Below are 24,621 nucleotides of genomic sequence, written 5' to 3' on the forward strand. Positions count from 1 at the left end.
CAAGACTAGCATGTGTCCCTCCTGGAGGAGGATGGGACAGCCTTGATGTTCCTCCTATGCCTCTCAGCCTCACCCCGAGGGCTGAGCCAGCCCAGCAAGGAAAGAAGATAGAGTTTTGGAGAGGATCCAGTCTTGGCTGGCAGTGGGGCTGGCACTAAGGCTGAGGCCAGAGCTATCTCCCTTCTGTTGCCCAAGGACACAGGACTACTGTCTATTCATTTACACAGCCAACCAGCCTGTGTGTGCCGGGCCCTAGGCCCCAGGGAGCTGGGGAACTAGTGGAGAGACAGCAGAGGAAAAACGCCTAGACAGGGGCTCCTCCACCTACCACCTCACTGAAACCCCTGGGACAGGGTCTCAGAGACACCTTCATAGAGAATCCACAGACCCTTTCCATGGTCATCTTTTGGGAAAGCGCCACAGCCTCTGGTGTGACTCCCCTCTCCCACCCTGAAATTCTCTATTTCCTCAGTTTAGGTGACCCCACATGGCCCTGACTTCCTTGTTCCTCTCCAGCTGCTCCTGGTGCCTGCTCCCTAAATGTAGGTGTTCCTCAGAGCACGCCGCCCCCCCCCCCCGCCCCCGACCCTGGCGCCCTCTTCCCAAGTGATCTCACCCACTCCATGGCTTTAATCGCCATGTCTGTGCAGATCACTCCCATTCCTCCATCCCCAGCCACAGTTCTCCTGGGTGACAGAATCGTACACCCAGCTGCCTCCTGGACAGCTCCATCTGGATGTCTCACAGCACCTCAGATTCCTCATGCCTAAAACAGCACCGTCTCCCACCCTCCCCCAGAACCTCCTCCTTCCCAGTTTTCTCTTCCTCAGGGATGGCACAGTCGAGTTGCTCAAGACAGAAACTAGGGGTCACCTTGTCCTCCTGCCCTTCTTCACTTTCCCCCCTCACCTCCACACCAGCTTCATTCACACACTGATCCCATCATTCTTTCTCCTCAAATGCTCCTGCATCCTCCTGCTTGTCTTTCCTGCTGCCTCTCCTGGGCTAGGCCACCACACTCACCTCTTGTCTGATTCACAGCTCCAAGCATTTACTCACTAGAGCCACACTTGATCATGTCCCTTTCTGGGGCTTCCACTTTTCCCTTCAAAGCCCACATGACAAAACCACAAGGACTCACCCCCTGTGGCCAGCTGCAGTGGCCTCCCCTCCCATGCACATTTCTCCTGCACTTGGCAGCCACGGTGGGCTCTCATGAACCCAAATACACTGGGCTGCCCTTTGTACACGCCGTCTCTCTGCCCCCATCCACTAGCTTAACTGCTACTTCTCCTTCGGGTCTGGTAGCTCTCCCTCTGTGCCTCATGTCCCCCTCATGTGGCTGCTAGGATGATGAGGTGAGATGGTCCATGTCAAGCTCTTAGAAAAAGGCAGGCGCACAGTGGGCGCTCAGTGACCATCCACCCTTCGCTCCCCTGGTGGGGCGAGTGGCCAGGTGGGCTGTGCTCCACCCTGCTCTCCCCCAACACCCAGCATCCTTTGCTGCCGTCCACTTATCTGTCTCCCCGCGGACTGAATGCTTCATGAGAGCAGGGCTCATGGTTTTCCCCACCTTCCTGAGTACTCAGCATTAGCATTCACTGAATGAGTATTTGAGTGAGGGTACCCCCGCCACAGAGAGCATTCACACGTGGATCACCGAGACTATCACCAACCCTGGCAGCCGGTACCAGGAGGCAGCACAGGACAGTGAAGGGAGCAGTAGCTGCAAATACGCCACCACCGGCTTCCCTCTCTCTCCTGAGCTTCACTTGCTGGGAAGTAGTGATATTCCAGCCACCCCACCTCAGAGCTGCCCACTCTGGAGAGCATGCATATGCTTTTGGACTTGGTGGGATAGCCATAGAATTTCTTCCCCTCTCCCTGTCATGAGCCTCTGAGGCCCCTCCTGATGTAGGGGCTCCCTGTCCTAAAAGGGCAGGAAGGTGGGGCAGGACCGCTCCTTGCCATCCCCAGGGTGACTCCCCAGCCCCTGGCCTCACCGTGTCCTGCCCCCTGCCTCTCCCCTGGAACCACCTCTCCCCCAGCAGATGCTTTCTGATGCTGCCCCTGCAAGACGCTGGGACAAAGGCGAATCAGCCAGACAGGACGTGTGTGCAATGGCACCCAGACTAGGGAGGGCTACCAAAGTGGGCAAGGTTGTTAAAGTCCCCGGCCCCACCTGCAGGGGGCCACTGCCCAACAGGGAGCAAAGTCACCAGAGGTGGGGTGCCCACCCCGAGGTGGCCAAGCTGAGGGAGAGAGGAGGAACTTGAGCAGGCCAGGAGGGTGGAGCACTCAGAGGCACACTTAGGGTGGTGGCTCCAGAACAGCCAAGTACGCAGCACAGGCCAGGCCCACAGGCCAAGGGCCTTAGATATCCGGCCAAGGAGCTGGACTTTACCCTGGAGGCAGGGAAGGTTTTAAGTGGGTGATGGGGCATGTAGGTACAGCATACCTGGGGGTTCCAGAGTTTTCTGTGCCCAGGCTAACTAGGCACGCATTTCCCACCTGAGTTCCCTCAGCCACTCTTGGGGTCTCCCTGACTCAGCTTCATGCCCGTGCGGGTGGTTGGCCAGCCTGGCAGTCCCAGTGGCACTTCTGTTGCCAGGCCAGGCTGGCGCCAGTCAGTCCTCAGAGGGAGGCTCAGGGAGGGACTGGCAGAGTGAGGTGTTTGGTGTCTTTGCAGCCCTGGTAAGCCCCGGCTGTCCCCCCGCTCTGTCACAGGCATCAGCCTCCTCATCCCCCCAGATGCCATACCCCGAGGAAAGATCTACGAGATCTACCTCACACTGCACAAGCCGGAGGATGTGAGGTGTGGGCATGGGCCCTGCTGCTGGGACTGGGCGGGTCCTGTCCTTGCCTGCTGTCACCGTGACGCCCCTGCCCACCCCACTGTTGGGCCTGGTCTGGCCTGGCCCGAGGGAGGGCAGGGGAAGAGGGGCTCCTAAGCTCCACCCAGCTCCACAGCCCCTAACCCCAGGGTCCCAGGGTGGCCCACTGACACCTTTCCCTTCCCACCCGTATTTCCCCACTTGAGGTTGCCCCTAGCCGGCTGTCAGACCCTGCTGAGTCCCATCGTTAGCTGTGGGCCCCCCGGAGTCCTGCTCACCCGGCCCGTCATCCTCGCCATGGACCACTGTGGGGAGCCCAGCCCCGAGAGCTGGAGCCTGCACCTCAAAAAGCAGTCCTGCGAAGGCAGCTGGGAGGTGAGCCCCAAGCCTCCTCCTCACACCCCCACCCCACCCCCGGAGCTCAGAGTGGTGTCTGGCTTCCTGCCTGGCCCTTGAGCCACACACCCCCTCCCCAGTCTCCGGCCGCTCTTCAGAGCTGTGGTTGGCTGCGAGCTGACCCACCGGGCCCTGCCTGCAGGACGTGCTGCACCTCGGCGAGGAGGCACCCTCCCACCTCTACTACTGCCAGCTGGAGGCCGGCGCCTGCTATGTCTTCACGGAGCAGTTGGGCAGATTCGCCCTGGTGGGAGAGGCTCTCAGCGTGGCCGCGGCCAAGCGCCTCAAGCTGCTTCTGTTTGCCCCCGTGGCCTGCACCTCCCTCGAGTACAACATCCGAGTCTACTGCCTGCATGACACCCACGATGCACTCAAGGTACCTTCCAGCCCCACCCTGCCACAGGGAGGCCGGCTCTGACGGCTGACCACCCCTGGCCCTAGGGAGGGGGCAGTAGAGAGGGGCGCTCCCAGCCCCCAGGCCTGGCTGACACCTGGGGCACTGCAGGAGGTGGTGCAGCTGGAGAAGCAGCTGGGAGGACAGCTGATCCAGGAGCCTCGCATCCTGCACTTCAAGGACAGTTACCACAACCTGCGCCTGTCCATCCATGACGTGCCCAGCTCCCTGTGGAAGAGCAAGCTCCTTGTCAGCTACCAGGTGCGGCGCTCAAGGTGCTTGGAGCTGGGCACACGTGAGCTGGGCACACCTGATGCCGCCTCTCTGTCACCCCCCACCCCCAGGAGATCCCCTTTTATCACATCTGGAATGGCACACAGCAGTACCTGCACTGTACCTTCACCTTGGAGCGCATCAGCCCCAGCACCAGCGACCTGGCCTGCAAGGTGTGGGTATGGCAGGTGGAGGGCGACGGGCAGAGCTTCAACATCAACTTCAACATCACCAAGGTGGGCAGCACTGCCATGACGTGCTCCCCCACTGGGCCTACACTGCCACCAAGCCCACCTCCTAGAAACCGCTTGGCAGCTCCCTCCAAGTCTCCCAGGGAGGGAGGTGCAGATGCACACGTAGACAGATGCAGACAGATGTTGTTGGACTTGGGGAGGAGGAGGTGGGAGCAGCAGGGAGGGAAGGGGGAGATGGAGCTGGCCTGGGGGCCTCAGAGGACTTCCCTGAGGAGGGACTTTTACTGGGCCTGGAAGGATGAGTAAGAGTTAGACAGGCAGCAATGAGGGAACTGAGTGTGGAGGACAGAGGCAGTGAGAGGACAGCAGTGAGTTCTCAGTGATCAGCAGAGTTCTGCTGGTCAGCAGAGGGTGGCAGAGGTGACCTAGGGAGGAGTGATGGGGTGGGAAGGAGAATGAGGTCAGAAGGCTCCTCTGCTCACTGGCTGTGTGACTGTGGGCAGGTCACTGCACCTCAATGCTCCAGTGAGCAGGGCCCTGGCCCACCGGGAAGCAACAGTGCCCACGCTGTCCCCATGCCCTGAGGTGGTCCACGCATTCCCCCGGGGTGGGGTAGCAGTGGGCTGGTCTGGGCAAGTTCTAATGGGTACCTCCACCCCTCCCCACTCCCAGGACACGAGATTCGCTGAGCTGCTGGCCCTGGAGAGTGAAGGGGGGGTCCCAGCCCTAGTGGGCCCCAGTGCCTTCAAGATCCCCTTCCTCATTCGGCAGAAGATCATTACCAGCCTAGACCCACCCTGTAGCCGTGGTGCCGACTGGCGGACTCTGGCCCAGAAACTCCACCTGGACAGGTGGGTGGGAGATGGGCAGGGAGGGGCTGTGAAGGCCACCTGCAGTCCAGCCTGGGTGGAGAGGAATGGGGGGCGGGTGGACAAGACACACTCTGGGGCCTGTGCCCCAGTCACCAGCAGCTGGGGCATCCCTTTGGCTGAGTGAGGGGAGGCCCTGTCCTTGGGTGGTCTAGGAGGGTAGAGGCAGCAGCCTGAGGGAAGCCAGGCCACTGATGGGCTCCCCTCCCTTCTGCAGCCATCTCAGCTTCTTTGCCTCCAAGCCCAGCCCCACAGCCATGATCCTCAACCTGTGGGAGGCACGGCACTTCCCCAACGGCAACCTCAGCCAGCTGGCTGCAGCAGTGGCCGGACTTGGCCAGCCAGATGCTGGCCTCTTCACAGTGTCAGAGGCCGAATGCTGAGGCCGGCGAGGCCCACAAAGCCTACACTCTCACCAGCTTTGGCACCCGCCAGGGACAGGCAGAAGCCACCACCGGGGAGAGCCGCGTGGACAGGCCCCCTCCTGGCAGACGCTGTCCCCTAACACTGGCCCTTCAGACCCTGCCCGCACTCCTTCCCCTCCATGGCCTGCCTGGCCGGGCTGGCACTGCCACCTGCTCCGACTCTGCCCGGGGCCCAGGGTGGACAGTGCCTGGGTCCCGGGCTGGGCGCAGCCCATCTGTGTGTGTGTATGTGCGTGTGATGCTACCTCTCCTCCTGCCCCAGCCAGGGGGCCGCATACACACAGGCATACATGCGCACGATGGGCTCGGGACGTGGCCCCCGGAGCTCCTGCCTGAGCTGGACCTTATGCAAACATTTCTGTGCCTGCTGGGTAGGGGCACATCTGAGGGGCCTGGCTCCAAGCCTGTGGGACTGAGGGCCACAGCTGAACAGGGGGCGGCCCCTGGATTCAGGCACACAACTACCACACGGGCATGTGCCCATGCATGTCCCGTGTGCTCCTGTCACATGCATCCCCCCACACATGCATCTCATGCTGTACACCTGGAGGCTGCTCACCTCTCTCACGCCCAGTGTCAGTCCACATCTGCCTCTCACATGCTGCCCTTCTCCCACCCACCCAGGGACACCCAACGGCTCCTCCTCCCCGATCCCCCCCCTGCCCCCAGCCACGAGGAGCCCTGCCCGACGGGGCGTGTGAATATGCAACGGGAGTCCCGGGCTGGACAATGGCGAGTGTGCGTGCCGTGGCGTGCCCGTTCCTGGGGCTGGCCGGTGCCCCCGTGCGGGGCCTGTCATGTGAAGCTTGTGCCCTGACTCTGTTTTAAGTGCATTCGTGCACTTACACTTGGCCTTATGTACACAGCCTTGCCCGGCCGCCAGGGCGCGTAGGGATTTTAGCGGACGTGAATGTAAATAAATTATATATATATATTGCTAACCCAAGTGCTACTTCTCTCGGGGAGAGCTAGGGGTCCAGGCCATTGGCCATGGAGGGGTCATACACGGCTGTTTTGGAAGTCCTGGGTGTCTGGACCTGGCTGGGGGACAGATGGGGTCCCAGCCCTGGTCCAACAAAGCTGGTTGCTGGAGACTTCTTCAGACACAGGTCATCTGGGCAAGGCGGCAGGCAACAGCGGTGACCAGGGCTGCACCTTTGCCGGACCCGTCCTCTGATTGCAGGAAGGTGACCACACAGCGAGGGGCCAGCTCCCGCACTGTGGCTGCCACCAGGCTGGAGAAGCTGTGAGGGGGAGAGGCCGAGGTGAGGCCAGGTCAGCCGGGCCCCACCTGGCCATGCCTCCCTGCCCAGCCCGGCACCCAGACTCACTGAGGGTGCAACTTGTAGAGGGTTCCATCCACCCCCACAGACACAGTCAGCTCTTCCAGGCCCCGGTTCTCACGGATCTTCTCCACCACGGCAGCCACACCTGCCCCACAAAGCTGGGCGGCCCTCTGGGACACGGCCTGGCACACCTCCAGGACCATCAGGGCATCATCTGAGGTCAGGGACAGCCCCAGATCCTCCAGGATGGCTCGGACCTGCCTCAGGGCCAGGGTGTCACTGGAGACAGGAGGGAATAGAGCACAGAGAGGCAGGATCCTGCATGAGCGCCCCCCTCTCATGGCTTTTCCGTCCTCTGGTGCACCTCCCTCCAACCAGCATTCCACCCAATGATAGAGTCCTTTGGGAGGTGGAAGGAGATAATGCAGGCCTCAGCACCTTTCAATCTCAGAGAGAAACTTGGTCTTGAAGATGTCCCTGGTCTGAAGGCACTGGGTCTGCTGGCCCCGGAAGAGAACTCCAAGGCTGGTCAAATGCAAGAGGGTGTGGCGGACGATCTCCCCCAGGTACATGCCACTGATCATCTTCTCAAACCTGCATGAAAGTGTGTGTGCACACAGGGCAGGAGGCCCCAGCCCCGTGCCACCACCAGCCACCAGCCACATCACTAGTGCCAGCCACCACCAGTCACACCTGCCCAGCCCAACCCTCACCTCTGCTTGCCAGGGTTGATGGATGCCTGGTCCACACTTGCATCAAAACGGGTACTGAGCATGCTGAGAGAGCCATCATCCCCAAAGGCACCCCACTCCATGTTGATGCACATGTGGCCTGAGTCCCCAGCCACACTTGCCACATTCTGGAGCTCCTCCATGTAGCAGGCATTGGTGCCAGTTCCTTCAGAGAGGCCAGATGGGGTGGGAGCCATTTACTGATGCAGACAAGATCCCTCTGAGCCCTTCCCACCGAGATAGCAAAATCTGGGCTCATTTCCTACCTCTCCATCTCCCCATGCTCATTGGCCTGCCCAGGGCCTGGTCCTCCTTCCTTCCTCGCATCCCTTTTTCAGACCCTGCCACCATCAAGCCCCCCGGGCCTCCACTACTTCCCCTACCAGCACCACCATCAGCACATCTCCCATGCTACCCCAGGGTGCTCCCAAAATGCCCGTCATTCACATCATTCCCCTGAGAGATGTGTGACAGCCCCCGCTGTCACACAGGTGAGAGGCCCAAGCCTTCCTGGACTGGCCTTCCAGGTCTTTAGTCAAATCAGCAGGTGCTGGGCCAGGAACCGGGGACATAAAAATGAGACACAAGGAGCTCCACAGTGGCCAGAGGCTGGGCAATGAGCAGCCAACTCTGATACTTCCTGTGTGTGCCCAAATAGAAGTGCAAAGAAAAGCATCATGGAACACCCAAGCACAGGTGAGTCTTCCTGCCTAGAAAGTCAGGAAAAGCTACAGAGAGGAAGTGACATTTGGATTTGACCTTGAAGCCAAGAAGCTTAGACAGAAGGCATACCCTGGGTAAAGGCTTTTCCTTCTTCTCCCCAACACACGATCAGCTCTAAGCAGGTGTGTTGGACCCTGGAATTAATCCATCCTGTTGTTTATTCACACAGCAATCTGGGCCTGCCTCTCTCGAGCACCTCCCGGTGCCAGACACTATGTTCAAGAAGCTCCCAGTCTCCTTTGAGGCTGCCACATACCTCCTGCTCTAAGAGACGGATGTCCAAGGAGCTATGGGATCCCTCCTCCCCCATCTAGCCAAATTCCTTTTTCAAAGGCTTTCTTTTCAAGTCTCACTCATGTTGGGACCCCTTCCTTTCTGATCTTGGCTTGTTGCCCTGGCATTTAGTCAGATTCAGCTCCCTCTGATGGCCACATGCTCTTCTGGATTCAACCCTCACTAAACAGTCAGTTCCGAGAAGGCAGATATTTTCCCCTTCTTTATGTGTCTTCCTGTCCCTTCATCCAGCCCCCAACTGGCCACAGGAAAGGTGCTTAATAAAAACTTAGAATCTTGGGGACTTCCCTGGCGGTCCAGTGGTTAAGACTCCGCGCTCCCAATGCAGGGGGCCCGGGTTCGATCCCTGATCAGGGAACTAGATCCTGCATGCCACAACTAAGATCCCTCATGCTGCAACTAAAAAGATCCCGTGTGCCGCAACTAAAGATCCCACGTGCCACAGCTAAGACCCAGTGCAGCCAAATAAATAAATAAATATTAAAAAAAAAAAAAGGGACTTAGAATCTTGGACTATTCAAAGAACCATCTCAACTCATTCTCTGCACACACCCCCATCACTGGGGTCCCACCCAATTCCAAATACTCTGTAGGCCATGAGCCAGGCATAATGCTACACTTTGTCCCCTCCCATTTCATCCTTATAACCCCTTAAGACAGACATTATTATGATCTCCACCTTAGAGATGAGGAAACTGAGGCTCTGGTGATTTGCCCAAGGTCATACCAGTGGAAGTGGCAGAGCTAGTATTTCCACCCAAATCTGTATGACTCCAAAGCTCACATTCATTTAACAGATGGGCAAACTGAGGTTCAGAGAGCTTAAATAACTGTGAGTCAGTAGCTAAGCTGGGCTAGACACTGAAGCTCCAGACCCTCAGCCCAATAGAGTGTTCCAGGGCCCCACTGAGTCAGGTAGGAATGATGCCACATCCCCAAGGCCAGGGGAATGTCCGAATCAACAGGAGGCAGTAAATTAGCAACAGGCAGTAGGGGCACAAAAGAGCAGGGCCCTCCTCACCGACGATGAGGCCGACCTCGCAATGGGGGTCCTCGTAGCCACAGGACATCATGGTCCCCACCGTGTCATTGACAATGGCAACCACGTTCAGTTCCACTGCCTGCACACAAAAGGATGCTGCTAGTTGCTGGGCAACGTGGTCGTCACAGCAACTAGCACTGGACCCAGAGGTCTCTACTACAGAGGGCCCCCCACATCAGGCAGCGGGAGACCCTTTGCTCCGTTCAAGGCCTGTTGCACCAAAGCACCCCTGCAGGCAGGCTACTTACCTGTCGGCGCCCGATGGCTTCCCGCAGCAGACACACAACATCTTGGCCCTCACAGTCAGATGCATTGAAACCCTTTGTCCAGTTCAGGAGGATGCCCTGGGGTGGGACAAAGAGGAAGCAGGAAGCTAGAGGTCCCTTGGAATCTCACTTTGCCTCTCCAAAGCCTGCATCCCATCAGAATGCAGGATATGATTCCCTCCCCAGGTAGGATTCTGTGTCTACTCTGTCATACGATTAAGGACCTTGCCCTCTGCCCCCTCCCAATTCCCCAGGAGGATTCCAGTGTGAAGAAACCTATTAATAACCATCCAACCTACGTCTTCTACTTTTAGTGCCAGAATGCTCAGATAGTTTGAGGGTCTGGCCATTTTAAGACATCTGCCCAGAAGGAATGGCCCTTTGTAATTGGGTTAGGAATGAACAGATCTGGTAAAATGAGTGCTGTGTGTGAGAAAGGGAAGGACAGAGAAGGCTCAGAGGTCCAAATGACAGCAGAGTCTGCTCTAACAGAAAGAGCTAGCAAGAGTCACTTGAAAGGAAGGAATTCTCAGAGTTGGGACGGAGCCGTGTCAATGGGAGATTCACATGCATGTTCCAGATACAAGTGAAGGATGAATGGAAAAGCCAGAAACCAGACACCAGGGCAGGACAGGAGGGGACAAGACAATTTACTGTGAGAAACTGGCCTTAAATTGTGAACTTAGTAATGGCGGCCTAGCTGTTCTTTTCTTATTGTGCTTCCTCTGAGGGAGGGGGCAGGGGAACTATTCCACCCACCATTAGGAGAAAATGACTGCTCTGCCCAAAGTAGACGCATGGAGAGCAGGTCTGGGAATCTTTGGGGCAGGAGATTTTAGACATATTAACTGACATTTCCCCAGTAATATTTCCTTTTATTCCTTTCCCCATAAAACCACAAGATGGAGTATTCTGTGCTCATTGTCTCAAAAACAGAAACCAGAGAGAGTGAGAGTGAATGAGAGCGGGAGCCAGATCATGAGTAACAGCAAAGTTTCCCCACTCCCAGATGAGAGAAAGACCCCCTGGTTTGGGAAAGGTGAGGTGGGCAGGAGTTAGAGCCAGGTTCCGGATGGCTTCCTGAGAAAGTCCTAGGCCCTCCACCCTGGCCATGCCCCTGTGGGGAAGGGGAGGAAACAGAAGGGATTTGGATAATCTGAGAACAGAGGCAGCCTCGCCCTCCTTCTCCACGGAGAGGAAGGTAAGGTATCAAGGGAGTTGTCAAGACCCAAGAGAGCAAGAGGCAGAGTCCAAATGGCTGGGGCCTGGACGTTTCCCCCACGTCCCAGCTTGTCTGCACATTCTATACAGCAAAGGAGGGGCCCCTACCTGGATAAGGGGGGTCCCTGAATTGATTACCATTAAGTTTTCACTCCTGAAAAGAATGTGGGCTCAACATAGAAATTAAATTCTGTTAATAGGACCGTGTTTCCTGCATGCCTGATTTTGCACAGAGTCCCACCTGCTTCTCACACCTTACAAGGAATAATCAAAAGGTGCCAGAATAACTCAGGCTGGAGGGAGCAGATGAGCAAAGAGACACTGCTGACTGCATGATCCAAAGGAAAGCAGAGCACAGAGGCCCGTATCTGAGAGGTCAGAGCAGGAGCAGAGGGTAGGCGAAAACGATAGGAAGGCTGGTTGGAGTAGAGGAGGCAGAGCTTCCCAGAGACCACAGGTATGGAAGAACCTGGTCGGCACCTTCAGGGCCAGCAAGCTCCTCATCACAGGAGCTTTTCAGCAGAAGTTGGGGGTGTTGAGGAGGAGATTCCTGGGAGCTTGGATCGGAGGTCTGGGAGGAGCCATCTCCATGGCAGGCCTTAGGTGTGTGCATGAAAAGTATAGCATTCCTGATGAAGGATGCAGAGGTGTGTGCTGAGTGGGTGTTGTGTCTAGACCTGTGCCTGCCCCTCTGCCAACCCCAACCAGGCCCTGAGAAGGATACCAGCAAGGCTGGGAATAGGAGAGAGGGCAAAGGAACCATGCAACCACAAGCCCCTTTGAGAGACAGAACAAACTCTGCTCCCTGCAGATACCCTTGGCATTACAACAGTGCTGTGGGTGAGACAGCCGGTGTGTCCTCCAGTCAGTCCCAACCTTGGCCTGCACTGCTCCCAAGTGCTCAGACCTAATGCTGGCTCCACTCTCCTGCCCACTGGCAGCCCCCAGGGGTAACCATGTCCTTCTCCATCCCACGCCTTTTCATGGCCCTGGATTCCAGGCCATTTCACCGCATCCCATCCACCTGGGCACATCACATCTGGGGAAACTGAGGCTGGGTGCAGGCCCAGCCCTGCAGTGCCTCCACCCAGCCCTCTCCCTAGCCTAGGAAGCCCTCTCCAGGCCTCCTGCCCACTCCAAGAAGAGTATGTTGGTGGAAAGCCCCCTGAGGACGGCTTCCCCCAGCCCTCCCTCTCTCACCTGGTCCAGGCCGACCTGCCTACACGGGAAGGAGAAGGTGAAACCCAGGGGGAGGCTCTGCCCACTCAGGCCCTGCTGCTGCTGGAAGTCCACGATGCAGTCCACAATGTGGTCAAAGAGCTGAGGGGTGGAGCAAGTCAGGGAGCGGGCCACTTGGCCCTTTCCCGCCCCCTGACATCAGCTCCAGGTTGTGGGTACCTGCTGTCCAGAGCCCTGGGCCACGCATTCCGGGATGGAGTAGACCTGGCTGGTGATTTGCACACCTCCAGTGGCCACACGCACCAGGAGGACCCGGAAGTTGGTGCCCCCCAGGTCCAGGGCCAGGAAGTCCCCACGCTCTGTGGGGCAGAGACCCTCAGTGCCAGGTCAGAGCTGGAAGCTCCATCCCCACACATGCTGTGACCCCCAGAAGTCCATGTCCCAGCCCCACATTCAGGCCAAGTCCTTACCACTGCCATCAGGCGTGGCCCGGACGTAAGTGGGCAGCATGCGGAGGGAGGAGGCTTCCCCCTGGAGTCCCTTGGCCATGGCCTCTCGCATCTGTGCCTGCACTGCTGCCAGCTGCTCACGGGTCAACCGGAATGGTGCCAGGGTCTCCTCCAGCAGGCACCGGTGGGCAGCCAGGCGGGCAGCCACAGCAGTCACCATTGCCACACCCTGGCCACCCCCGTCCACAGAGGGTATGAAGGAGACATCACATTCGGGGGCCAGGAGCCTCACTGTCTCCTGAAGGATGCTGAGGAACCTACACAGACACACATCAGGTGCACCCTGGCTTGGCACCTGGCCCTGACCCCCAGGGCTTGCAGAAGCCCTGGGCTCCCTCACTTCAAATCAATTCAATTCTAAACCCATCTATGCACCAACCATCCGCCCAGTGCCCCCAGTGACACCCTCCCTTGCACACCCAAGAGAAGCCTCTTTCTCTCCTCTGACCTCTTCTGGCCTCCCCAGCCCCTGTCTGTCCTCACTTTGCTTGGGTGCCATTCATATCCATAGGCTTGCACCAGTGGTACCAGAGTGCCCTCTGGGTGTGTATCACAAACACACACTTGTTCCTGCTACCTGCTAACACAGGATCATCTGTATTCCCAATACCTGGGGTGTCGCTCAAACACTCGGCCTCCAGTGGCCACAGCGATCTGAAGTGTCTGCTGCTCCCGGCTGTGCTGGAGACGGGAGAGGACGGCAGCCAGGGCAGCTGCACAGAGCTGGGCAGCCCGCGTGCACACAGCCGCACATATGTGCTGCACGAACTCGGCATCTGAGGCCCTCGGGTTCAGGCCCAAGTCCTGCAGGATAGCGTGCACACGGGCTGCCCCAGCAGAGGGACTGGCGGGGACAGGGTGCTACTTTGGGGCTGAAGTAGCCCCAAAGCTCCCTGCCCCCACCAAAGCTCCATGGCTACCTCAGGGAAAGAGCATCCTCCCCATTCCCAAGTCAAGAACCCCTCTGTCGCAGCCCACTCGCCTCCCGCACTCACTCCTCCATCTCAGCCACATGTTCCAGGAGGATGCCGCCTTGCCTTAGCAGGGCAGGGGAGGTGTAGCCGCCAAAGAGGACACCGCACCGGGCCAGGTGAGCCAGCACCAGCCGCACCAGCTCACCCAGGTACAGGCCCCCAATCATCTTCTCAAACCTACAGGCAGGAAGGGTGGCTGGACAGAGCCTTTCCTAAGCCCTCAGCCCACCTGGCCCCACCTCCAAGAACTCCCAAAGAGGGGTCATTTGCTTTGCGGTCCCTGCTGAAGGGTCCAGAAGCAAATGGCCTCCTAGGAGACAGTTGGGTGTTTACCCAGACCCCACTGCCCCCTCTGGCTTAGATTAGGTTCATGGGGACTCCTGGAGGGTGGAAGGACCCAAGGAGGGTAGGAGACTCTTTGCTTGGCTACTCCCAACCCCCAACCCCTGCCAGGACTGGCCAGAGTCAGGAATAAGGGAGGGCCAAGAATTAAAAACTCTTCGTTCTAGAACTCATTCCTTCTTTGAGCCTGGCCAGGGCCCCCCAGGATGCAACCCGGAGAGCCTAGGAGCAAACGAGAGGGAGGGGCCTAAGGGCTGGAGTACAGGGACAACAGAGCGGGAGGGGAACAAAGCAGTGACAGGGACTAGAGCAGAAGGTTAGGCCACCTCTGGGCACCCAGATTCAGGGACTCGTGGTCCAGGGTGCGGTCGAAGATGGTCAGCACTGGCCCCAGGGCCCCATCATCACTGAAGGAGCCCCACTCGACGCTGATGCAGACTCGGCCCCGGTCCTCGTCTAGCACTGCCACATGCCGTGCCTCTTCCATGTAACACGCATTGGTGCCAGTGTCTGGCAGGGACACCCCATCAGGACCTGTCCACCAGGCCTCCAGGCCCTCCATCCACCATCACAAATGCCTGTGGCTCACCTACAACCAGCCCAACTTCACATGGCCCAACCCCTGGCTCGCAGCCCATCATGGTGCCCACTGTGTCATTCACCACGGCAACCACATCGATGCTGTAGGTCTGGACAACAGAGAGGACAGAGGTCAGGGAACCTGGGGGATGGGCAGGGCTGGGGCCCTGGCTTTGATGGAGACACACAGAGTCCCTGAAATGTGTGTCCGCATGCCCCACACATTTGCGTCACATATGCTCTAGGCCTTCCCAACCTATAGAGGATTTTCCTCCCATCCCACCCCTGCCCCTTGGCTCCTCTGCTCCCAGCTCAGGCCCTGGAGGTCTCAGGTGCTCTCAGCCTCAGCCATCACTTCCAGAACACCAGTGCTCCCCACAGGACCAGGACAAGGGTGAGCAAACATGTCACCTTGAAGGCTGCGCTGTAGACACCTCGCTTGCTCACCCTGGTCCTGGCCTGGCTCCCCAAGCCTGCTCCTCTCAGCCCTGACTTCCAGCTACTCACACAGCACCGCGGTGGTTAGTCCGCACAGATCCAGAGCGGCCTTTCTCAGGCATCCAGACTTTTGAATATGCCCTTCTCTGAAATTAGACCTTCCTCCCCAGCCCCAGCTTATGCACCTGGCAAACTTCTCCTTCAAGTCTCTGCTCAAGTCGTAGTACACCTTTCCCTGTGCTCCCACAGTCATCGGAACCACATCCTCAACAGAGACAATCTTTTATTGGAATGTTTTCCCACTAGACTTGTGAGGTCCCTGAGGACAGGGTCAAGTCTTTTCATCTTTGTTTCCCCCTACAGTCCTGAACGTTTATTTGACCTTTCTTAGCTTCAGTCTCCTTACCTATAAAATGAGAATGGTAGCGGCATTTACCCAAAGGTTACATGGATAAAGAAAGGGTATAAACAGGAAAGGAAAGAAGGCCCTCCCAGAAGCATAGGCACAGCCTACATGTGCTGGGCCCAGGCCCAGGCCCAGGCCCAGGCCACGTGGGCCTCCCTCCCTGCTCCCCTGCCTCTACTCACTCCCTGCCTCTGGATGGCGTCTCGTAGCAACTGGACCACATCCTGGCCTTCCACACCACTGCACCTAAAACCTTTGGTCCAGGAAATGAGGGTGCTCTGGAGGCAGAAAATTCAGGTCAGTCCTCCAACGACCTTCATGGGGCTGCAGCCCCTCCACCCACTGTCCCTGTAGCCACCCTGTCTCACCTTGTCCAGCCCTGTCTGGTGACAAGGGAAGGAGAAGCTGAACCCAAGCTGCAGACCCTGATTGCCCACGGGGAGCGCATCCAGGAACTCAGATAGGCAGCGGGCGGCAAAGTCAAAGAGCTGTGGGGTGGGTTGGGGGCTTAGCTCTGCCCACTGGAGCCCCAGCTGCCCCCGGGCCCAGAGCCTGTGCAGTGAGTGCTCACCTGCTGACCAGGACCCAGCATCACCTCTTGGGGGATCACAAACTCCTGGCTTCGGGGCTCCATCTTGTGCCCCTCAGTGCCCATCAGGGTCACCCACAGAACACGCAGTGAGGCCCCTGTGGCTCCCAGCTCCAGCACCACGAAGTCTCCTTGCTCTGTGGGAAAGCAGGTCACAGAAAGGCACGCAGCTGGTGAGACCAAGCCCTCTTCTTCCCAGAAACATTCCCAAGGCCTGTGAAGTCTCATCAAGGGACCTTAGAGATGGGGACCTTAGAGATGGAGAAAGGGGTGAGGAACTCCCCCCTCCCCCAGATCAGAACCCTCTTACCAGTCCTGGCCACCCATGTTAGTCTATACAACCCACCAGTGCCATGTGGGGTAGACCCCACATATGTGGGCAGCATCCGGACAGCAGGGGCAGGGCTGGCCTGCCCCTTAAGGGCTTGCTCCATGGAGTCCAGGAGGCTGGTTTGGATCTGCCGCAGCTGTGCCCCTGTCACCTTGAACTGCTGCAGGCATTCCTGTACCTGAGGAGAAACAGGCCGACATCTGGGCAGGAGCCCTGTTGGCCTAGCGAAGTTCCCCCACTCCAACCAGGACAGAGGCCAGCCTGGCCCAGTTCATACCTCCCTTCCCTAGCCCAGACCAGCACCCCTCCCTCAGCTTCCCCAGGGGCTGGCCTGAGCCCTGCTTGAGCCCACTGTGAGCCTTGCTGTGCTCCCAGGCACCTGCCCAGCCCCACTCCTCGCCTCTTCACACACTGTGGCTTTCTTGCTGCTCACAGCCTACACCAGCTCCTGCACCCTCAGAAAGCTCCTTTCTGGTGGGAAGACCCACCCACTTCCTCCTGCTCCATTCCCTTGTGGATCCTTTCAGCTCCCTCCAACCCCCTCTACTTCTTTGAATTCAGGGCTGGCAAGACCTCTCCCCTGTCACCCCACCAGTGATTTGCTCTGGTTCCCCAGGACCCAGAGCCGAGCTGCTCAGTGAATTGTTGTTAGATGAGCAAATGAATGAACAAACGTGTGGATGAACTTCAGGTTCAGGGGCTTCCCTATTCCGACACACTCCACTCTGGAGCCCGAGCAAGCCCAGCCAGGAGAGTTTGGGGGCCACACCGTGGAGGACAATCCTCCCACAGTTGGCCACCCTTCACACAGACATTGACTGAGCCCCTAATATGTACCCAGAACTATTCTAAGCACCATACACTGCACAGCCAGCTGAGTCTGCTCTTGTGGAACTCAATTCTAGTGTAGGGGGCAGAAAATAAGCACAGAAACATGTAATGTGGTTCTGGTAGTACTGGTAGAAAAGAAAGGCAGAAATAGAAGTTCAGGAGTGACCAGGGGAGGAAGAGGTATTTTTGGATATTGGTCAGGGAAGGTCTCCCTGTGGAGGTGACCTAAATGAAGGAAGGGAATGAGCCATTTGAAGATATGGGGGAAGAGCACAAAGGGTTTTTCTTCAGAGCAAGGGGATGGATTTTGGGGAAGGCTGGCCAGGAGCAGATCAGAGTGAAGGGAGTGGCGGGCAGACAGGGAAAGCAGAGGATGGGACACCAGGTTCTTTTCCAGCAGAAGCTTGAGTTGGGGGAGCTTAAGAAAAGCTCCAGTATCTCACTTCTGTGTGGAAACCTCCCTGGGACAACCCTCTGGCCTGTCCTTCAAAGAGGCCTCAGCAGCCTCCCTGGGTTTGTCGGAGGGTCTCAGCCCCCGACTCCATTCTCCCAGTCTTAGCCTTTCCCAGGTCCCCACTGCCTGTCTCATAGGAATTCCATTCCTACGACCCGCTACCCCACACTGGGCCCATATCTGTAAAGTACCACTTAGGCACCTGGATAAGGAGGCAGAGAGAGCCAGGGAGGAGAGGCTGCCAACTGAGGGAGATGGGGGCAACTGAGTCCCACCCCTGCTTTAGGAAGAGAATGGGAAACAGATCCCTAAGGAGGCAAATGATCCCAACTGGAGTCCAGATGTTCAGTTCCATATTCACATTACTGCTTCCAGTAGCCATGCATGCTAGGAGGAGCTATTCCTGAGTCACAAATGAGGAAACTGAGGCTCAGAGAGGTATAGTCATCTTCCTAATCCAAGCAGCTATTAAGGGGCAGAGTGGGACTTGAACCCAGATCTGACTGCAGAGATGTTTCCACATAAATGCGAAGCCTTATAAAAACTAATAAAAACACCTGAAAAGAACCCAAAGCTGATGAAGTTTGCAGCAAAGAAACCCCATAGGACGTGGGATGAGAAAACTTACATCTGAGTCCTTGCCCTGCCACTTCCTGGCTATGTGGCCCTGGGCAAGTTAAACTTCTCTCTGACATGGTAAGACTTACAAGAGAATAACAATACTCAAAAGCACCCAGGAGCCATGTCTTGTTCATGGTTGTATCTCAGGGCCACAAGGAGTGGCTGGCTCTCAGGATTTGTTGACTAAGTGGTTGTGGTGGCATAAGAAAGGGGATAATGTATGTGAAAGTGTAAAGTGCTGTTCAGATGTGAGGGGTGTTTTATTATTGCTTAATGACAACAGCAGAGTTATGGAGAAGTCAATGGCTTGGGTAGATTGATGTTTTTCTTCCTTTTCCTCCTGGCTGCAGTGAGAGGTGCAAGAGGAGTGACTAGGAGATGGCAGAAGCCTCAAGAAACACAGGAGGACTTCGCTGGCTGACGCTGGTGGGCGCACAGCAGCCAGGAGAAGCTACTGGAGTCTCGCCTCAACCTCCCCCAAGAAGAGTGGGGAGAGACCTCAGCCAGGAGAGTGAGGAGCAAAGCATTAGAGAGAGGGTGGATTCGATGTGGCTTCAATGCTGGATCCTTTGACCAACTTGCTGTGTCGGACAGTCAGGGCCCACCTCATCTCTCTGAGCAGGTTTTCTCCTCTGTCAAGCAGGAACAAAAATAGCACCCACTTCTTAGAGATGTTGTGAGGACTGAGAAGACAGTAGATGTGAAGGGGTGAGACAGTGGCTGCCCTATAGGACATGGGTTCCCTTTCCTCAGAGCACAAGGTAAAACCAGCCTGGGGATCCTGACTCCATGTCCCCTCTGGTGACAAAAAGAGTCCTGGCAGAAGGCACCAGGAAGGGACTCAGATGGGACTGGGCTCCGACCACACGTGGTTCTTAGAGCATCATGGGAAGGGGAGCTGAGGTAGAAGCCTGCAGTGCTGAGTGGGGGCCCAAGGCCACAGGAAATTTGGCATCCATGTGAAGTTCCCCCAAAGCTGAAGAGAATTGTCTTTAAACTGCAGGTGTGTGCAATAGAGCCAGCAGGGTGGGTGTGGGACCAGCGCCAGAGTCTCGAGAGAGTGGCGTAAAGTGAAAGAGGTGATGGTGGCAGGCCCTATAGCAAGCCCTGGCAGGGCAGGCACCGCGGCACAGTCATTGCACCCTTCTGTGGCCCAGCTAGGGGTTGTGCACAGAAGAAATGTTTACAGGGTCTGGAGCAGACGTTGGACAAGGGTAAAGTGGGAGCATGAAGTGCAGTGAGGGGTGACGCCCCTCTAGTTTGGGCAACAAGCCAAATCAAGCAGGTTTCAGAATGGGCTGGAAAACTAAAGAAACTGCAGGGAACAATTCAAGAACCCTTTCATGGATGCCTCCTCTGTGCAGGTCCTGTATCTCCATTAGCTCACTTAATCCTCCAGGAGTGGGAGGATTAGACTTTATTTTCCTCCATTTCACTGATGAGGAAACAGAGACGAAGAGATATGAATTGACTTACCCAAGTGTTTCCTGCTAGAGGGTGTGGTAGACAAGGGCTTCTAAATCTTGGTCAAGATGACAGAAAAAAGAGAAACTCACTCTGAGCTAACCTGAGGCACAATAACCTTGCTGCACAACCTCCAAGTTGAGTTCAGCACTGAAATCCTCTCTGTGTGCCTGACTTCAGTGGCCGTGTTGAGGGGTGAAAGATGTGCAGGAATGACTTGAGAAGTGGGAGAAGGAAGGGCTTTAAGAACACAGCTTTCTACAAGAAAAACCCTGGAGGGTCCTTTCTAGACTTTGGAGATGAAACACCTCAGCTCAAGCTCCTGTCGTGCCTTAAACTCAAGGTACGTCACCTCTCTAAGCCCCCTTCCTCGGCTGTAAAATGAGGAGATAACCCCCACCCTGCAGTGGTGTGGAGCCTTGAAGGAGAAAGCTACTAGATCAGACGTGAAAGGCTCAGTAAACAGGAAAGGGCTGCATGGGTGTGAGCCAGTGGCCGCATGGCATCTTCTGCTGCTCCTGCTCTTGACAGCCTTGAATAGGCACGAGACAGGAACCCAGTACTGAACTTACCAGCTCAGAGCTGTTTGAGGGGCAGGGCAAGCCTTCTTGGGGGCAGCTGGGGGCTTCTTCCTGTTGCTGCAACCCTAGAGACCCAATGGAGTCCATGTGGTTCCACGGTGGGGGGTGACCTCCTATGGGGGAAAAGGGTTCCCGGGTGAACCACGTACTCCACAGGTTGTGATGAACCTCGGAGGCTGTGATGCAGACCCTTAACTTTCTTCCTTCTGAATGGAACCAGGAAGGAAGATGTGGGCAGAGCTCAGAATCTCTGACCATCAAAATCCTTTAGTAAACAACCAGAAAGCCCTCATTTTCCAGAGCATGTACAACAAAAGAGCATTGGGAAGGCTGATTTCTAATCCCAATGCCATTCATTCATTCTGTCATTTATTCACATTTATCAGTCCCTAATGCCTAATGTGCCACATGCTAGGGTACAGACGAAGCAGACCTAGGCCACACCCTCAGGGACCTCACAGCTTTACCAATAATCACAGTATGACTGACACAGGCAGTGACAGAGATGGACTTGCTGCTGTACTTGGGAGTTCAGGGATGTGCTAAAGGTTTGGAGCAAAGGGTGTGAGGTAAGGAGGGGCCAAAGACCTGCTGGAGAAGCAAGCAGGCTGGCTTGGCACCTTCATGCCAAGTTAAGGTGTGTAAATTTCATGCTGAAGAGAGAAGTGGACAGGGGTGGATCTGTGCTTCAGAAAGGGGTTCCACTAATGCCATGACTTTGGGCAAATCATTTATGATTTCTTTGCATTTCAGTTTCTTCATCTGTAAAAAAGGAGAAGATAATATCTACCTTCACAAGGTTGTCATCAGAATTAAATAGAGTAACAACAGGGAAAATGCTTTGGGAACTGTAATGTGCAACATAAACGTCAGGGTGAGTTTTGGAAGGCGGGGTGATGCTGAGCTGAAAGAGCCCTGTGCTCACAGTTGAGGATGCAGTTCCTCACAGAGCAGCCACACCAGGTCTCTCCATCTCAAGGCCTACTTTATTTTCATCTACATGTAAATAAAATGGGGACCAGGAAGTTTCCAAAGGAGCCTTCAATGATTCAGGTGCCCTGCAGGGGTGGAAGAAAAGGGAAATGCAGTGGAGGGCCCAAGATGGGCAGAAGGCATCTGGCTACTGAATTATTCCACCTCTCCTCCTTTAACAGCAAAACTTCAGGAAAGCTACCTTCCCACCTCTGCAACCCCTCCCCACCTGCCACTCCCCTCATGTCCATGAATTTGCCCTCCCCATGGTCACCTATGATCTCCTGACTGCCCAATACCAGCCTTTTCTTCAGTTCCCATGCTTTCACCCTCTCTCAGGGATGCAAAGCCATGAGAATTCTCTTCACTGCAAAATTCTCTTCTCCCTTGGCTGCGACAGTCAGTCTTCCCTGGGCCTCCTTCCTGAGTCTCTCATAGTCTTCGTCAATAACTCCTTCGCTCCTCTCCTCTTAAACAATGGGGCTCCCAAGTTTCTGGCCATAGTCTTCTTCTCCACACTCCCTCTTTATCTCACTCATCCCCAAGGTTTGATTAAAACCTGTGTGAAGGTTCCCAAATCTACCCCCGTCCTGAGCCAAATCCCAAATTCCAATGGTCTGTTAGCATTTCTGGATGCTGGAGAAGGTTCCTCAAACTCAACGGTCAAAGCCACATTCATTTCCTCCTTCACTTTTCCCCACGAAATTCTTCTCTTGTCCTTCACCTTGGCTGGAGGCATTCATCTTGCCGCTATACATCCCTGACCCTCACTTCCCCTACGCAATAAGTTCTCAGGCTGAAAGAGCTGAGAGCAGAAAGAGCTCCTGTGTGTCTCCACCTCCCAGTTCCCCCAGCCACTGTCCTAGACCTTCCACCCATCTGATTATTCCAACAGCCTCCTAATTGATATTCGTGCTCCCATGTGTCCATCTCGCCACCTTACCCACACCAAACATGTTACCAGAGTGACTGTGCAAAAATAGGTTTTATCACGTCATTCCCCACAATGGGAAGTAAGCCGTCACACTGTGATGACTTCTACTGCAGAAAAAAAAAGTCCCAAACGCTTTGTGACTTTGCAACCCCCTCACACTGTCCTCAACCCAAGCTTCCTCTCTTGCTACTCCCCTTCATATTCCAGCCACATTGACTATGAGCTTCATCTTGTCTCCTGCTGTTCAGCCTTCATTCACAGCCTTCCCTGGAATTGCTGAGTCATCTCTGCTTCTTCAATGCCCAGCACAGGGCTTGGCATAGGTAGGTACTAGTACAGCTTTGAAAAATTGAGAGGTGGGGAGTTCTTATTCAGAGAACCAAGAAATCAGTTTCCAAAAAATCTCCCCAAAGTCACATATACCTACACTCAGTTTCTGTCAAATCTGTCAAATATATGTTCCATATATGTTAGAGGTCTGTTTTGAGGATAAAATGGGGTAACTGAGGCAATTACCTTTGGGAAGGGCCTAGGGCTACACACATGGTGAGATCTCACTCTCCTATCGAGGCCCAGCTAGCTCAATCACTCATTCATTCGCTCTTATTCATTTCTTCTTCTATTCAACATTTATTCAGCACTTCTACATACCAGAGACTGTGAAGCTTCCCCCAAGTAACCCCAGTATTTACACTCCCAGTAAATATTCATTTCTGTCTCTTCCAGCTAAGAGTTCCTGTGGGGAGGGACATGTCTCCCATATCACTAGATTCCCAGAACCCAGCCCAGGGTCTACACATGTTTGAATAACTGTGGCCCTCTTGGCTCAATTCAGCTGAATCAGCTACATGGAACGAGCCTTCCTTCTGAAAGGTATCCCAGGACCTCTGCCGAGGATAGGAACCACTATCGAGGACCAACCAGCTTAGTCTTTCCAGCCTCCACTCATCCAGGATGGACTAAGCAGGAGAGATGAGGGTAAGGAAGGGGCTAGAGCTGAGGCAGGCAGGAATTAGAGGAGAATCTTACCTGGTAGAAGCAGCAGTTGGTCACTCTCCTCAGACCTGGGCTCTTCTCTCTCAATATGAGACGTCCCACTGAACTGCTTTGCACTCAAAAGTGAAACTCACGAGTAATCTGACTTATAATGTCACCAAGCTCCACCCTCTCACTAGACACCAGCTAATTCAGGAAGGTGCACTCCCCTCTGAGTCTGCCCTAAGAGGAGGCCAGTTTAGGCAGGGCCATGGTGCAAACTTAACCAAGATCGCCACAGGAAGTTGGGAGTCCTGAGTTGGGTCAAGGAGCTCAGGATATCCCCTCTGCAATGCTGGGAGCTCCATCCATTTTACAAACACTCAGAGTCCACAGTGGTTCACCCCTGGAAAGGAGCTAGAAGAACACAGCCTGGGAAATATGTAGTCCAATGGACAATTTTCCAAAATGTGTAAGGACTTACTAAATGAACAAGAGGCGATATGGGAGCACAAGAGGAAGAGGCTAACTCTGCCCCAGAGTGGGCAGAAGAAGTTGAGGAAGCTGAGCCCTGAAGGAAGAGTGGCAGTATGTCCTTGCATGTACAGAATTGTGGAGCACAAGGCACCTTCATGGAATTGGGGTGCAGCTCCAAGGACCTCAAGAGGATACATGTAGGTGAGGACACATGGTGGGAGAGGAGGCAGCCAGGCTGTGGAGTTCAGCCTTTAGTCTCCAGGCCGAGGAGGAAGAGTAGGTTCACACCATGGGCTTCTCTACTAGAAGGGGAAGAGGAATCTCAGCTGCAGTGGGGCTGTTGGCCACCAAGTTGGTTTCCCTGAACTAGTCTTCTTGAATGTACAGAAAGTTGGGGTATCACTGTGCCCACTGTTGTGGTCTAAATACTTTTGTTCCCCTCCCACCTAATTCTTATGTTGAAAACCTAATGCCCAAGGTGATGGTATTAAGAAGTGGGGTCTTTGGGAGGTGATTAGGTCATAAGGGTGGAGCCCTAATGAATGGGATTAGTACCCTCATCAGACGGCTCCCTTGCCTCTTCTGCCATGTGAGGATACAAGAAGTTCGCGGTCTGCAACGTGGAAGAGGGCCTTCATCTGACCATCTGGCCAGGCTGGCACCCTGACCTCAGACGTCCAGCCTCCATAACTGTGAGAAATACATTTCTATTGTTTATAAGCCACTCAGTCTGTGGTACTTTTTAATTGCAGCCCAAATGGACTAAGATACTCGCCATGGTAGGAGACTAGACACACTGCACCAATTTTCATTCCAGGGAAATTTGTGAGCAGATACTTTAAAACTCCAGGCTATCTCATCAACAGTAACCCTACCGTTAACCATAAACAGTACTCTGCCTCCACATGACACCAGGATGGAGACCAGGGATGATGGCTGTTGAATCAGTTTTGGCATAACTGGGCCTGGAAACATGCCACATATCAGCCCTTCTGCACAGTTCACTGTGTAGCAATC

At 55.5% G+C, this 24,621-nt stretch overlaps 2 protein-coding genes across 5 annotated transcripts in view; one reads left to right on the forward strand and one right to left on the reverse strand.

Annotated features, from left to right (window-relative positions):
* The window catches only part of UNC5A (unc-5 netrin receptor A), a 68,183-nt gene extending 62,840 nt beyond the window's left edge, over positions 1–5,343 (forward strand). Inside the window, exons 9-15 of the mRNA XM_059919664.1 lie at positions 2,728–2,815; positions 3,041–3,209; positions 3,373–3,606; positions 3,736–3,885; positions 3,969–4,133; positions 4,764–4,942; positions 5,178–5,343. Coding sequence (XP_059775647.1) covers positions 2,728–2,815; positions 3,041–3,209; positions 3,373–3,606; positions 3,736–3,885; positions 3,969–4,133; positions 4,764–4,942; positions 5,178–5,343 — 1,151 coding nt within the window. The remainder of the gene's footprint in view (positions 1–2,727; positions 2,816–3,040; positions 3,210–3,372; positions 3,607–3,735; positions 3,886–3,968; positions 4,134–4,763; positions 4,943–5,177) is intronic.
* Positions 5,344–6,306: 963 nt separating this feature from the next.
* On the reverse strand, positions 6,307–23,254 carry HK3 (hexokinase 3). Of its 4 annotated transcripts, XM_059919666.1 has the most exons (19): positions 23,182–23,254; positions 20,238–20,359; positions 16,311–16,473; positions 15,947–16,101; positions 15,744–15,863; positions 15,558–15,653; positions 14,542–14,641; positions 14,279–14,462; positions 13,632–13,787; positions 13,247–13,480; positions 12,598–12,893; positions 12,347–12,486; positions 12,149–12,268; positions 9,710–9,805; positions 9,441–9,540; positions 7,385–7,568; positions 7,110–7,265; positions 6,717–6,950; positions 6,307–6,629 (listed from the first exon to the last, which is right to left on the reverse strand). In XM_059919666.1, exons 2-19 carry the CDS (start codon positions 20,331–20,333, stop codon positions 6,485–6,487), a joined length of 2,775 nt encoding a protein of 924 aa, XP_059775649.1. In that variant the 5' UTR covers positions 20,334–20,359; positions 23,182–23,254; the 3' UTR covers positions 6,307–6,484. The 4 variants fall into 4 exon arrangements, with proteins under 4 accessions (XP_059775649.1, XP_059775651.1, XP_059775648.1 ...); XM_059919668.1 differs by lacking the exon at positions 20,238–20,359 and having other exon boundaries at positions 23,182–23,253; XM_059919665.1 differs by lacking the exon at positions 23,182–23,254 and having other exon boundaries at positions 20,238–20,529.
* Between the last annotated feature and the right edge of the window lie 1,367 nt (positions 23,255–24,621).

The sequence above is a fragment of the Balaenoptera ricei genome, chromosome 3 (genome assembly GCF_028023285.1).
Source record: "Balaenoptera ricei isolate mBalRic1 chromosome 3, mBalRic1.hap2, whole genome shotgun sequence".
In the NCBI taxonomy this organism is placed as follows: domain Eukaryota; kingdom Metazoa; phylum Chordata; class Mammalia; order Artiodactyla; family Balaenopteridae; genus Balaenoptera; species Balaenoptera ricei.

What these genes read in the sequence shown, in the direction of transcription:
- HK3 (XM_059919665.1), bottom strand. Translation starts at nt 20,504, where the DNA reads ATGGTCAGAGATTCTGAGCTCTGCCCACATCTTCCTTCCTGGTTCCAT. An exon ending in ACGCCATCCAGAGGCAGGGA is followed by an intron (nt 14,642 to 15,557) that starts GTGAGTAGAGGC and finishes TCTGTTGTCCAG; the next exon opens with ACCTACAGCATCGATGTGGT. An exon ending in CGAGGTCGGCCTCATCGTCG is followed by an intron (nt 7,569 to 9,440) that starts GTGAGGAGGGCC and finishes GCCTCTCTGAAG; the next exon opens with GAACTGGCACCAATGCCTGC.